Raw genomic sequence first — 15,404 nt, 5'->3', positions numbered from 1 at the left:
CTAGCAACCAATGACATCAGGAAGGGCCAGCTTGTCAACAAGTGATCTGGGAGGCTGTCAGGGACCAGAACACCTCCAGATGGCACTGTGGCGCTGGAGCAGATCCTGCAGTTCCAGTGCTCACCTGCAGGTGTAGCAGCAATTAGTCACCACTTGGTGGTGATCTGGTAGGGTATTTAACCTCTCCCTGCAGTGAGGCCTGTGCCTCAGTATTGTCGCCATAGCCTGTATCCTGTTGCCTCCTTGGACCCGGACTCCTGACCCTTATCCCTGAGGTCTCCCGATCTGTGGCTGCCCTCTTGTTGCCCTGCTCCCTAGGTTAACTAGCCCTGTTGTCTTCTGTGTGTGATTTTGCTGTTTGCATTTAGTTTGGCTATTAAATGTTACTTGTGGGTGTTGGTGGGGTTGCTTGTGTTTATGTGATTTTGGTATGTCTAATAAACTATAAGTTCATAAGCATTGTTTGGTGAGGTCACGTATTTGGTCCTTCTGTATAGATACCTGCACGCGTTGTGTGGACACCCGTGCACGGTATCGTGATAGAGGCTGTGCAGCCACCCAGATCTTGTACCCAGACTTGTACTAGTCTGTGACCATGCCGCTCCCCCCTTCTGCACTGCCCACCATAGTTTTCAGGGTCCCACGGCTGAAGGTGCCAGGATGGAGAGGGGGAGCAGACCGAGGAACATCCATTCCCCAATCTGCTCAATATGCTCTATGCTGAATGAAGCAGGGAGCACAGTGCTTTCAGAGCTCCCTGCTTCACAGCTGTCAGAAACCAGCTGAAGTGCCGGGTGAACAGTAGATCAGGCACAATGCTGTGCTTGATCACCTGTATTGAAGGGTAGGAGAGTCATCAGGGTTCTCTCGAAATAAGAATCGATCCTTACAGTGGGGCTTCCCCTGCACTTCAAGGGTTAAGAGCTAATTTTATTCTAGGAGGAACAAAAAATTCAGTAATACTTACATCATTCCTCACTCTACATGACCGGTCCCACAAAGCCATGTCTCTTCACTGCTCCATTGTTCACAGGCACTCTGATGTCATCATGTACATTGCAGGACCTGAAGCCCTGCATTGTAAGTGAGTACTCAGAGGGTATGCCCACAACCCAGAGGTAGAGGAGACCAACTGCAAGGATTATTTTTTATTTCAATGCAGAACTCGACCAACCCATTCGATGTTCTCCCAAAACAAATACTTTCAAGGCCTGCCAAGTATCAAGGTTGCCAGTGTGCTTATTTCAGCTCTAAACCAAATTTTTAAGCCACCAAATGGCTGGTGTCATAGCTGATTACAGGTGCAGCACCATGACAACTGCAATCCATAAAGAGGCTAAGATGGAACCTTTCTTGGCTGTCAAGGATAGGAGGTTGTAGTTCTACTTTATGTTCAGTTTGGAGTTTAGCTTAAATGTAAAGTATACTTCATCCTTTTAAGTGGAAATAAAAAAGCTAATGGGACAATTCCTTAAAGACACCACATTTACCACCTTTGCAAGAGACATTCTTTGGTCATTTTTTTTTACTGTTTAACCTTTTCAGATATGGCGGAGGAACGTGATGCACTAATGGAGATAGCCTATCCTGAGATACAAACCTTTTGCCAGAAACATGGACTAACATTTGAGGTAAAACCCTTAAATATAAAGTGTATGTCCAGCCAATACAATTTTTTGCTTTGGATAGAGTGAGGAAGGATTAGAACCCACGTAAAAGGGTAGAACAATAAAAATGTAAAAGGTGAAAGTTATAATCTCTGTCAGTGTTTTCTTGCTGTATGTGTCCCTGGTGCAGAATTTTTTCATGACTTTACTGTTTGGAGGAACTGTTGTCACCATGACAATAAGGGAGAGGAAATCTCTTTCACGGAGCCCCAAATAATAGTAAAAACTAGGGCTGGTAATGATTAAAAATTTTGTGTTCGATTAATCGAAATTTTTTTTAATCGATTCATCGATTAATTATAAGCCATTATTATACAGCCAAGGGAACTGTATAACTGGAAGACAAAAAGAAAGAGAAGGGTGCCCACCCTAGTGCAGATGGTTCTTTATTGTTTAAAAATAGCAAAATAGAGTGCAAAAGTATTCACAATGGTAGATCGAGTAGAAGCCTAAATGAGTAGTGCAAGGATACATCAGTTTACAAACTTCAATAATTTTGATCGATCAAAAAAATTAACGATTAATCGAAGGATTAATCGTTAATTTCCGCAGCCCTAGTAAAAACCTGAAATAATCCTTTTGCTCTCTACTCAAACCTAAACAAAAAGTATTGGCTGAGATTACATTTTACAAATGGGAAAGACAGCATATAGAAATATTACTTACTCTATGGAGTCTATTTTTAAACAATTTTGCAAGGCCCTTCTCCTTTGAATATTTGTGAACGTTTCCTTTTGTGTGAATTATAGCAGAAACAATTCGCAGGGAAGGGCCCTGTGAATAGTTTAAAAATAGACCCCTATGTCTTGTTAGGTGACCTCTGAACTCCATATTAAAGGGTATAGCTTTTTTTGAAGCTACCAGATTCATATATCTCTCTAGGTTGAACAAGAATGTTTTCAGTTTAGACATCCTGGCTTTACTCAATTGCAATAACCGTTACAAAGGGACTTCACTTTGTTGGATTTTGCACTTCATTTAGATAATGCAGTTGCAGTTGGAGTGGGGGGACTATGGCAAAGTTTCAGAGATGGTAGCTCCAACAAAATTATCTCACTGCTGGAGTTGCTGAAATATAAGTGGGTGACAGCCAATCAGTGTCCATCTAAAGCTTAAGTACATTTTGTAAGTGGGCTTGGCCTTTAAGAAATAAGTACTGTAAAATTTTCAATTATCTTTTTTTGATTATGCCATTAAAAAAGGAATGGTTTGTGCATACCACACCTACCAGGTGTATGTGTGTTTGGTACTTCTTACACTCTGCTATCTCACAGGTTGTGGACATGCGTTGGGGAGTACGAGATTATGCATCAGTGGATCACATGACTACAGATCTTTGTCTAAAGGAAATTGAAGCCTGTAAGAAGACCTCTATTGGACCGTATTTTATTGTGAGTTTTATGTCTTTCAGCTCTTTCCTATTTAGGACTTTTGCTTCCTTGCCTCTATAGCATCAAACAATGATGAAAGTTTGCTACTTCACTTTAGGACTAAGTCTGATTATTTTTGATTCATTTAACCTTACCGATAACTTTCTTTTCAATATGTATTATTAATTTTCAAAGTACAGATAAAGAACAAAGCAAGTGTAAATAATAAGTAGTGTTAACGATCCAAGGTTCAAACTCTAGTGGTTACCAAGCATTTAGAGTCCATTGAAACTAAGGACACTGAAAACAATGAGAATATAAGAACCAAGGGTACAAGCGTGGTGTAAAACATCATAACCATAATACTTACATTTCAAAGACATCCAAAGCAAAAACATAAGAAGTACATTAAGGGTGTCCCCTTTGTGCTGTTACAACAGTTGTATAAAACAGGACACAATGCATATAGTTAATTTCCTTAAAGGGTTTCTAAAGCCTCCGTTTTTTTTTGTATATATCTACTGCTAGCAAGAGGTAGATTATAGGCAAAAAGTAAAAAAAAAACGCTTTAACAGCGGTTTAAACTTACCCCATCTTCGCCACGCTCAGAAAATCCGAAACTGCTCGGGTGGCCGCAAAGCATCTTGGGGCGGGCGCATGCGCAGTTCGGATTTTCGGCCGGGAGACGAGGAGAGACGCAAGGTAAATCTATGGGCGTGTGCACCCGCATGCAGACACCGTGGGACAGGAAGTGCCAGCAAGGACAGAGGAGTCAGCGCTGGATCGGAGACCCGCAGCAGTGCTGGAGGGACAGATGAAAACATCAGGAAAGAAGAAGAAGATCGGATTAAGAGACATAATTTAAGGTAAGTGCTAACATTAACATTGGGGGAAGGGAAAACATTTTTTACTTTAATGTCACGTTAAGCATTACCAGCTCATTATCAGTATAGCTGGTTTATATACTGCCATCATCACTACAAGATCTTGGGGAAAAATAAATGCATTTCTGGATGGAAATAAATGTTGTGACATTGCATAAGCTTTTCGAAAAGGATGCCATGGCGAATGTGTGCTGTAATCAAAGCAAAAAGTGGTCCAATGAAATATTACAGTGTGGGACTTTTTTTGTAGCCAGGCAGTGTAATTTTTTGGGAGTAAAGACATTGGCCTCTTTTGCTGTAAAACATATATAAATATGGAGAAAAAAACATATTATACACCAAGATGAGCTCCCCCTTTTCTCAAAGAATGAATTAAATGGAACGTTTCACACTTTAAAACAACGCATCCATATTAGTCAATTCATAGAAGTACATATGCGGCAAGTGCGCCCGCATTGAAAGGAACAGAGTGAAAGAGCCTTTGAAAGTTTACACCAGGGGCCGGCTTCCTTGGAACTCCATCTGTGGTGAAACTAAAAATCCCTTCATGTCTGTGGAAGTCCTGTCTGTGGCTGTCAGAATCTTGCAATGCCTCATGGGACTTGTAGTTTCATCACAGCTGATGTGCTGATGCTGTCTACCCCTGGATTAGACTATTCCAGACTGCTGAGTAAAACTGTGGCATTACCTGTTGTTCACCTATAATTGGAATAGAAAACACACCTCTCTTGGGTATATTTCACTTCTAATACAAACGTAAAAACCTCCCGAGGCAGACCACTTCATACTCATTATATAAACAACACAGGTGTGTGCTGTAGTCTTTATGATAGAAATATCAAAGCTTCATGTGATCTGGAATTATGTTTGCTTCATCAGCTGAAGAACATTATCAATTACACACTGCAAATATCTATTCACTAAGTAGCATCTTTATAACCACTGTGTGTGTTTAGTTTTATTGTAGGTGCATAAATCTACAGCCTCATCTGAGTATTGAGTATGGTTTTATTCTTCATGACCTCACAGTAATACACCGATATCTTTAAAATAGAATAAGTAGAGAGAGAGAGAAGACATTTGCCCAAGGCAAGGTCATAGGTCAAAAGCTTCAAAACTCCATCATTGTCTTCTCCTCTAAAATATCTTTCTTTATTCAGTACATGCACGGACCTGCCTGTCTACAACTACAAAAAGTCCATTTACAGAAAGATGTGTTCATTCACAAAATAATTACATGTAGCAGTCATTCCCATGAATGTGTGATAGAACAGTAACAGCAAATATGACTTTCAAGTAAACCTATATGTAACATTTTCCTTTGTACAGGTGTATAAAACACTATAGTGCATTAGGTTCTTAATTATCCATCAGATGGCATATGTACTAAAATATAATTTTCCTAATACACTATATATAGGTCAGTTAATAGGTTACACAAAATTAGCCTTCATAAATGTGGCCATAGCTCGGCATTATTATAAACCAGCAAAAGTGTACCCACTCTAGAACAGGCAAGGATGGGGTAGTGCAGAAGTGGTGGAGAGAGCAGGGGGGTTGGAGAGCAGGTTCAGGGGTATTGGGTGTAAGGGTGGGGAGGGGGGCGCGCTTCCAGCAGACCTAGGTGAAATCAGAGGGTGCATGAGGAGCATGCAGTGAGTGTAGGGCAAAGTGTAAGAGAAGGGGTGGTGAAGGAGAGAGCACAGCTATGGTAGCGAGGAGTGGGTGTCCAGGTGTAGTGTTGTGGAAGTGATTGGGGTGCACTTTGTGGGGGCATGGAGATGGGCCTAAAGATGAAGTGGCGGAAGCTAGTGAAGGTGTATTGATAATGAGGGGTATAGATGCAGTGGTGAGAGGGGGTTGTAAGGTGAGACCATGGGGATACAGTGTTATGTGGGGGGGAGAGGGGGGTTGTGCAGGGGTGGTGAAGGAGAGAGCACAGCTATGGTAGTGAGGAGTGGGTGTCCAGGTGTAGTGTTGTGGAAGTGATTGGGGTGCACTTTGTGGGGGCATGGAGATGGGCCTAAAGATGAAGTGGCGGAAGCTAGTGAAGGTGTATTGATAATGAGGGGTATAGATGCAGTGGTGAGAGGGGGTTGTAAGGTGAGACCATGGGGATACAGTGTTATGTGGGGGGGAGAGGGGGGTTGTGCAGGCAAGGAATGAGAGCAGTAAGAACCCAGAAGGGGGGTACAAGCATGGTGGAGAGAGCAGGGGGTGCATGCATGGTGCTGAAATGTGGGGCGTGCAGATGTAGTGTATAAGGTGGGGGCTGGGGTGGATAATGTGGATCAGCTGGTAAGAGAAGGTGCCTACAGGAGCACTGGAGGTAGGGGTGCTGGTGTGGTGGTGAGAGAGGGGACGGGCAGTGTCCAGGTACATTGTTGAAAGCTGGGAAGATGGCATGCAGGCATTCGGTGAGTAGGGTCTGCTGATTCATACATTCATGAAAGAAGGCATGATGGGTGATCACAGAAGGGGGGGGTGCAGGCACTGTGGATGCTGAGAGAAGGGAAATTGCAGGTGCGATAGGTGCTAAGAGAAGGGAGGTGCAGGCACAGTGGGTGCTGATTATATGCTAGTATAGGTATACTAATAAGTATAAAAAAGAAGATGCATGTGCCCTTACTTTACCTGTACTTTTGAGAGTACCCTAAGCCATATTGTTAATTTGTCTATATCTTTATTTCCATAGGGCTTAGTTGGTAATCGATATGGTTATAGACCCATGCCTCGACTTATTGGTGAGGAAGAATTTAATATCCTGTATAAAAAGGTACTTAAGAATGAAGCTGAAGCACAGCTGCTAACCCACTGGTATTGGAAAGACATAAATGCTGTTCCTCCTATGTATGTTTTTCAACCAATCACAGTTCACCTTCCTCATTTCTCTGACAACAATCCATCCCATGCAGAGCTTCAGCTAAAAGAAATCAAGAAGTGGAGAGAAAGTGAAAAACGGATATCTCAGGCATTGCGCTTAGCAGCAGAAAATGCTCAGAAAGAAGGACTGATCACTTTAGAGCAAAAACACAAGTATTTCAAATCAGGTTTGTGATTTTGAATGTCTAGGGGATTTTGGTGGTTTTTGTTGTGTTTTAAAGGGAACTTTTTTTTTTCCGTTTTGCATAATGTTGAAAGGGTAGGGTCCTTGGTCCAATTTCTATTGCTATTTGTGTCCCTCACTTCTCATATCCTGTCCTGGTAACACAGGGAGCTTGTTGTGAATTGCATTTCCAGTTTGACCTCACTGGATTACATTCTTTCTATATTTCTTTGGAGAATCTACTAGGGGCTATTGACATTGTCACTGGTAACCTAGAGAAATATTCAGGGGAACATCTGGCCGAGAGTCCTGGGCGCCAAAAACAGCAATCACCATTGTGACTTGGCACTGTCCTGTCACACTTAATTGAGGAAAATATCTCCCTTTCCTTTCCGGTGTAACAGGCTGATCTTCCCACTGGAAAGCCTGCTTAACAGCAGTCACAAACAGATCTACCAATCCCAAATTAAAAACTCCTGGAACAGAATCATCTTGAGGCTCCTTCACCTTCTCTGACAAGCTTTCCTCTGCGTTCTGTTCTGATGTTGCTCTTGGATTGTTTCTCCCTGTTGTTGATGTACTCGGCTTGTCCCAGGATGTTGAAAATTCTCTAAGAGAATCCTGTACCACCTGCTTAATGAGGCCCATGACATCCTCTTTCTGCTGACCCGAGTCCTTAGCTGCTTCAGCAAAGCAGGATGGGCAGACTAATTTATCCACGATTGCTGGGTTATCACAGGCCCAACAGCATACTGATGTTGGCCTAGACCTTAAGACCTGATAAGGTGGAGGCATATGATGACCTGCCCCTCTGGAGCGACGTAAGGAGGATTGAGAGGTGGAGCGATGGCGGTGCGCCTTATAGTGTCTCTGCTTTCTTTCTCAAGGAAGGCATGCGCTCAGGGCTGTTAAAAGAACAAGATTCAATGAATGGCAAGAGAAATAAATGGCTCTGTAACAACTATACTTGCCAATATGTCCCCTACCTAGTGTCATGGGGACCTTTCATTTGGGGTGAGTCGTCCATTCCTTCTTTGCAGCTGTGTGGCAAGGTAGAAAAAGGAGAGAGAGTGAAAGCACCATGAATGTCCAATTCCCAACAAACTGAAAACAAAAACAGAAGAAACAGACACTTACAGCAGCCACAGGATAAGAAAAGAACCAGTGTACAAAAACAGCAGCATTCTCAGACAGAGCAAAAGCCCAGTGGAGCAGCCCCGCACTTGCGCTGGGAAATTTAAATAGGGCACTATAATGAACAAACTCTTCCCCTACCTGAGCAGCGTTCGGATGGCCGACTGCCCCTAACCAAGATGGCCACCACTACCTTCCCGCAGTACTGTGCATGCTCCGACTCAACGCCTGCGCAGTCCACACCACTGGACGCCACAGGCAGAGGTGGCTGTAAATCTCTGCAGCAGGACCCGTACAAAGCGATGGGAGGAGGAAACAACACCGAAGCCGACAGGAAAGACAGAACAGGCGAAATACAATAAAGGAATAAGTAGGGGGAAAAAAAGGAGCAAAAAACTGCCACAGAGGCTGCACCCACCATCACCAACCATGGCACTACTGGCTGTAAAGATCCCCAAAAACACAGCCTCCTGCACCTTATACAGCGCATTTAGCAGCTTAAGTGTGCAGACTTCACCCAGGAGAACCTGATCTGGATGACCTAACCCTGTCAGGGTTATGGTAGGAGAATGACATGGTCCTGCAGGTCTTGGGACAAAGAACACGAAGGAGGGCTCAGGGTTAGGGTCAATTAATTTATAAAGTTACTGGTCCAGGGGGTTGAAGGTAGGTGGAGCTTCAACCACAGGCATGCTGCCATGTTGGCACTAGGAAAAAAAAAAGTATGTATATATATATATATATATATGGACAAAGGTATGGAAGGATTTGGTTCCAAAAATGGAACAGTCCCTTTAAATAAGGGACAGTGGGGGGCAATGCATCTGCACTGTTCTACTCTATGCTGAGGCTTCTTCTCACACCTTTCTCGCTAGACTGTTATGGAATAGCAGATAAACTGCTACTGTGCCACTTTAAAAGCATCCAGGCTACAGGAATTGCATGTGCTCTAAGACTGTGAGTACTTATAAAAGAGACAGATATAGAGATGACACGCCTTAGTCTTTGGCCAGTTTAGTTACGTTTAGTAGTGAAATGTTTTCTTTAGGCAACCCATGGACATGAGATTACAGGTGCTCGATCTGGCTACGTGTGGTTTGATTTAGTGATAATATCATTCATTTGTTAGTAGGCAGTTGTCAAAGTTCTCTCTTTACTGCTCATTTAGATCTGCATCTTACCTTAAGATCCACAATTTTGCTGCTTCATCATGTTGCTTTGGCCACTGTGCACTGGATGAAATGCTAGTGTTTACCCAATTATGCACAACCTCTAACCTCACTCTCCATCCTTCTGTGACCATTCTCCTCTACTTTCATCAGTGACTACCATCCTTTTTGGGCATTGTCCTCTACTTGAAACACTCTTTCTGCCTTTTTGGCCATTTTCTTCCATTTTGATCCATACCCACCTTCCTTCCCTCTATGATCATTCTCTCCTTTCCACTGCCCTCTGCAGCCTACATCATTGCTGGATGTATGATAGACACTCGTGCTAGCATTGTGTCTTGGTCCTGTCTAAACGTGGCCACTCACAAAATGCATAGCTCCTGAATGGTTCCTGAAAATGTTGGTTTCTGAAGATTTTCCAGCAGCTGATTGTTCCTTAATACTGTATCAATCAACAGTGTGAACAGCAGGAAAGGTATCTAACTTCTTCTAAAAGGGGAGCCCTTTAGTTTAGCCTTAAGTTTTAGCAATAGAGTGGTTTTAAGTGACTGTTAAGGGACCACATACAAGGGATGGTTGTTGATGTTGTACATTATGACATGATGTTACAGACTTTAACTAGAAGTTTCAGATTGTAAGAAAATATGTTTAGAAGTACTTTTTCTGTGTTTGCAAAAGACACAAAGTTAAGTACTGCCCATGGAAGATGTCTCCAACTTTAAAGCTGATCTAGATAAACTAGTACAGTTGACAGTTTAGTGTAAGGTTGCACATTTTGGGGCCAAAAACAAGATTGGAACATACAATATAGGGGGTGTAAACTGGGTAAATCAGTAATGGAGAAGGACCGGAGTGTCTATGTGCATAGAGTAAATAACAGCATGCAATACCTATCTCCAGCTTAAAAAGCTAACAAAGTACTCTCGTTTAAATAACACTTAAAAGAGAGAGCAATATTATTTTTTCTGTATATAAAACATTAGTAAAACCCCATCTTGAATATGTAGTTTTGTTTTGGGCACCAGAGTTGTCGGTGCTGCAGGTAACTAACTTTTGGAAAGGTAACTTTCTAAAAAGCAAAAAATATAAATGGCTACTTATATGTATAAGTAATAGATAGCAGACTGTTAAATCAGGGTGATATTCAATTGGTCTAGCCTGCTTATGCATGATACCCATTGAAAGGCTTATTTATTACAATTAGTAAAATAAACTAAATAGCTGAATGGTGTGTGTGTGAGTGAACAATAGCAGCAGAAAACTGAGGAGGTAAAAGGAGAAAGCAAGCATGCAATAAGAGCAAGGGAGCTGTGATAGCAATCATATTGTGAATATGCAAAGATAAAAGCAAACCAGTATAGAACGGGCTTATAATGAGTACATTATATTATAATTTTGCAATCTTTCTTATTAAATATTTGTTCATATTGCCATATGATATTTCACACTGGCATGCACTCTGGAGCTGGAAAACACTATGTGAGTTTAGGTTATTGACAAAGCTGCAAAAGTCAATCTGTGACTGCTGACACTCAAGCTGAAGTGACAAAACAAATAAAACTAAAAAAAAGGACAAATCTAAATATGTTATTATATCTACAGACTTAGTAACAAAAGCGAGAGATTTCTGTAATTCAGCAAGTGAGTGTGGATTATTGGAGATAGAGAGTGTTAAACTCAAATTTAAGGTTATATTTGCAGACCAGGCAAACTGGAATTGGAAACAGAATTTTGTGTATACCTAGCATGTAAATATCAGTTGGTATTAGGTATTAAGCATTCTTTACTAATTTTAAACATTCAGGAAATGGGCTGTGCTGGACAATATGCATGAAAATAGAACATAGGTACCAAATTGTCACAGTCTGAATGGTGTGTGTCAAAACAATGATAGACTAAGATTAACTAAGTCGACTGTTACGACCCTGTTAGAACAAACTGGAATATTTTGCACATGTTCCTTGTGCGAGAATATGTTTCGTCCATCCTACTTCAAGTTTCATCCACTGCTATTAACTCTGGTCAAGGGTATTCAAAGCATAGATGGCTTTTTCAGGCTATATGCAGCCAAGACATGATGTCATCAAAGTCAGTTAGATATTGTTACTGTACTTTGTATAAAATATTTTCAAAAGACACAGTGTAACAAAACTAGTATTGGTGCTCACAAAACCCTTCACACAAACAATAAAAACAATTACAAAGACACTATTTTTGTAGTACGTATGTCTCTGTAAAATGTAATCCCTACTGGATGTTCAATGTATACATTTAACTGACTTATACCAAGACGTCATGTGCTGGCGACCTTAGCGCTGCCTACAAGAGTCCATAAAATACCTAAATAGAAGAGGTCTGCTGAGGCAAAATTAGTTTCTACGTTAACCAAGAAGGATGCAGACAATAAAAATATGTGTTTCAGCTGTCAATGTAGCCGTTTTCCTTGAGTTCTGATTTAATATCATAGCAATAAATGTGTATAACAATCTATTTTGTATTAAACTTATTTCAGTAACAGAGTGGGAGATTGAGTGTGGACTCTTGGCCTCTGACACAGATGAAGCAGGCTCTACTATGTTTTTCAGAGAAGTTAAGGACATTAATCTCTGTAAAGATGGTTTACAAATTTTAGATGTCAAGGAAGATGGAAGCCATGACTCAGAAGCTCAAGATCTTTTAGAAGAACTTAAATCCCGTATTGTCCAGAAACATCAAAACAAAGTAAAAACACTCACAGTGGAGCTAAGCAAACAAGCATTAAAGGCCAATTACCTTCAAATGCTTTGTGACCAGGTCATTGCTGTTGTAAATCACCAGATACTTAGATGTCTGTCTACAAGAGAAAAAGATATTTCAGAATTACAGGTAAACAAACTAAAAAAAAACAAAATATGTTTACGTGATCTTGTACATGTAATTTTGTACTGCTCTGAGAAAATTTTTAAGCTAGTGGATTCCAGATTTAAAAATGTTTTTGGTTTTGGATAAAATCAAGTTTTTTTTGCTGTCTGTGTCCCATTAGGTAGATTGTCCTTTAGTTTCTGTCTCCAGACACAACAGGTAGGACATCTGTCCACAGTTTGGGAAATCCTAGAGATATATCACCATAACATGTGTCCCCATTGGAAGATTTGTCCTCTATTCCTCTTCCAGTGACAACTTAAAATTAAAATTTTCAATGATGTTTAATCCTAGTGACAATGGTCAATAGGACAAATAGAGAGGGCAAATTTCTCCAATGAGGACATAGACAGCTCTAAAATTCTGTCAACGGTTCTAACACTTTCCTGTACTCTACAAAAGTAGAGACAATTATTTTGGCTTTAGATATACTTTATGATTTTGCCTATAGTGGTAATAAAGGGTTGCAAATGAGTGCTTGTAAATTGTCTTCTAACATACATGTGAAATATCATAACCCATGGCACCAGTTCATGTAAAGACTAATCAGCATAAACCAACCCTTTGGGGCATTTAAAGGTTAACTTTAGGCAGATATGAAATACAAAACTTAAAGAAGCTCTGCAAACATTAATACATTATTCAATTATATTTTGTACAAATAATGTCTTAATCCAAGCGGGCTATGTACCCAAATTAGACTTGGAATATGCCTAATGCAGGCTCTGCACAGCAGGGCAGGAGTGTGAGAGGTAGAAGCAGTACAAGGAGCCAATCAGTTATTGTGCTGACAAGAAGCATGCTCCTAGGAAGAGAAAACAGAGTGAAAGAGAGATGAGCTTATCACTGTGCTGCTTCTCCTTTCACTGTCCAGCCACTGGCTGGGCAGATGCAGGAGGGCCAGGGCTCAGAGGAATTGGACTGAATGTTGCTGGCCATCAGCAGTGACAGAAAAAAGTACTGCTGCTGAAATCTCTGGATCTTAAAGGTGAATATTGCAGCAAAAGCTAGTTTTGTTATTATATCTTTAATAGGCTCTTTATTTTTATCGTATTACTTTTGTCTGGAATTCTGTCATAATAGCAAAAATGTAAATAATAAACAAAACATGTGAAAACGTATGTATGGCGGTATTTCTCATACAAAATTTAACCACAAAGCATACACTTTAATTTTCATTTTGTGCCACAAGCAGTTTTCACTATAAGAATATTTTTGTAGATATTTATGCACCCTTATGTACCAAAATACATTTGAAAAAAAAAATGTGAAAACTAATATTTGTTGGTGCTTGCTTCCAGAAAAAACATCCTTGGTTAGGAGGGCTAATGCAGGAAGTAACACATCACCTGCAACTGTCTCATACAAAGTCAGAAGTATTTTGTGGACGTCAGGAAATACTCGAAACCATTGTGAGTCGAATAAAAAATAGTGAAGCTTGTGTGCAGGCCCCTCTTGTCATCTATGGAGCTTCTGGGTCAGGAAAAACTGCTCTTATGTGCAAAACGTTTGAACTGCTAAGACAGTCTGCAACCGCTGATGGGCATCATGTGTTGGTGTTAAGGCTTCTTGGAACTTCACCTCAAAGCTCTGAAATCCATGATGTTCTCAAAAGTATTTGCTATCAGGTAGGTTTGTTAAGACGCATGATCACTCTTAGATACAAGTAGCCATTGCTGTGTTCTTACGATTGTCATTTTCTACTTAGGTGTGCTTAGCATTGGATCTGCCCTTCCCCACTACACAGGTCACTAACATTTACAATGAAACGGTGAGATTTTTTCACCAGATTCTCACAAAGGTATCTAATAAAAGGTCAGAAAATTTGGTGCTTTTTCTTGACTCACTTGACCAGCTCTCCTCATCAGAAGGTGCCCATCATCTACACTGGCTACCAAAGGAATGTCCAGCCAATGTCCACATTGTCTTGTCCACATTACCTAATGAAGCAAGCATTCTGAACACGCTACGAGGGAAAATCACAGATGTAACATCTTACTTGGAGGTGCAGCCACTCTCTGCTGAACAAGGTGGACAGGTGATTGAAAAGCTTATGTCTTCAACTGGACGGAAGCTGACTCCTGCCCAACTTGACATTGTACTGGACAGCTTCAGAAAATGCGGGCAGCCATTGCTTCTTAAACTGGCATTTGATGAAGCCAAGAGGTGGTCATCTTACACACCACCCTCACAACTCCATATTGCCACAAGTACAAAAGAAGCTGTATATCAGTTGTATCAGAGAATAGAAAATGTCCATGGCAAATTACTGGTATCTCATGCCCTGGGTTACATTGCAGCATGCAGGTTGGTAAATACATTTTCTTTATTTTTCTACATTTTCATTATTTTTTATATGTAAAGTTTGAGTTACATTTGGGGAAATATTATTGTTCAAATGGTTCCAAAGCATTTTCATATTTATGCAAGTCAGAATAATACATTGCATAGATGCATTCTTGCAGGCACATTCATACTGCATATGCAAAAATGTGCAGTAAATATTTTGCAGTAAAGGAATCCACATTATTTCCTGTCCTGCTAAAATATAATAGTATTATAGCCAGGGTAGCAAGTAAAGTACTCCAAAGTACAAAGAAAAGAACTGAAATGTTTCTAATGGCATTCACAAAGTAGGTCATATAAATTGCAGAATATCAGGACTCCAGTAGACAAAGAACTTAGACATTTTCAACAGATATATTAATTGGACTATACCAAAATATAGCAGTAATCTATGCCTTAAAGCTAAGTGTAGGTAAGGTTTTGTTTTTTTATAAACCCCATACAATTCACATTCCCAATTTGCCTGTAGCATAATTTTGTGAAGTACCTACAGATTCCCCCAAATTTAATGACCATTAAACTCAGGAATTAAATCTTAAAAATGCATTCAAGTACCTTAAATATTAATAAAAATGTATCTTATTTGTGTATCACTCGGCTGTACAGCCTCAAATCATCTCTGAATTGGTGCTGACACTGTCCTTCTTTCTAGAGGGTGGTTACTTTTGTTCCTCATGGTCCCTGTGTCCATTGTAAAGTAGCCACCACCCCAAGCTCACTCCTGTGATGGAATACCATCTCATGTTTTGTTTACTAATTTGTATTGAGTTTGTAGTCCATCATTGGAGCGAGCTTTGAGTGGGACCATGGGGAACAAAAGCAGCCACCCTCCTGGAGGAAGGAAAGTGTCAGCACCAATTCAGAGATGATTTGAGGATCTACAGCTG

The 15,404-nt window shown here is 40.6% G+C and overlaps 1 protein-coding gene across 1 annotated transcript in view; it reads left to right on the top strand.

Moving 5' to 3' along the window:
* Positions 1 to 15,404, top strand: part of NWD1 (NACHT and WD repeat domain containing 1) — a 58,639-nt gene that overhangs the window by 793 nt on the left and 42,442 nt on the right. Inside the window, exons 2-7 of the mRNA XM_018568211.1 lie at positions 1,546 to 1,631; positions 2,942 to 3,058; positions 6,617 to 6,971; positions 11,783 to 12,135; positions 13,473 to 13,799; positions 13,880 to 14,478. Coding sequence (XP_018423713.1) covers positions 1,546 to 1,631; positions 2,942 to 3,058; positions 6,617 to 6,971; positions 11,783 to 12,135; positions 13,473 to 13,799; positions 13,880 to 14,478 — 1,837 coding nt within the window. The remainder of the gene's footprint in view (positions 1 to 1,545; positions 1,632 to 2,941; positions 3,059 to 6,616; positions 6,972 to 11,782; positions 12,136 to 13,472; positions 13,800 to 13,879; positions 14,479 to 15,404) is intronic.

This window comes from Nanorana parkeri, unplaced genomic scaffold, assembly GCF_000935625.1.
Source record: "Nanorana parkeri isolate BGI_ZX_2015 unplaced genomic scaffold, ASM93562v1 scaffold1154, whole genome shotgun sequence".
NCBI classification, from domain to species: domain Eukaryota; kingdom Metazoa; phylum Chordata; class Amphibia; order Anura; family Dicroglossidae; genus Nanorana; species Nanorana parkeri.
The sequence above is the reverse complement of the archived record's forward strand: the minus strand, read 5'-3'. Positions and strand labels throughout refer to the sequence as shown.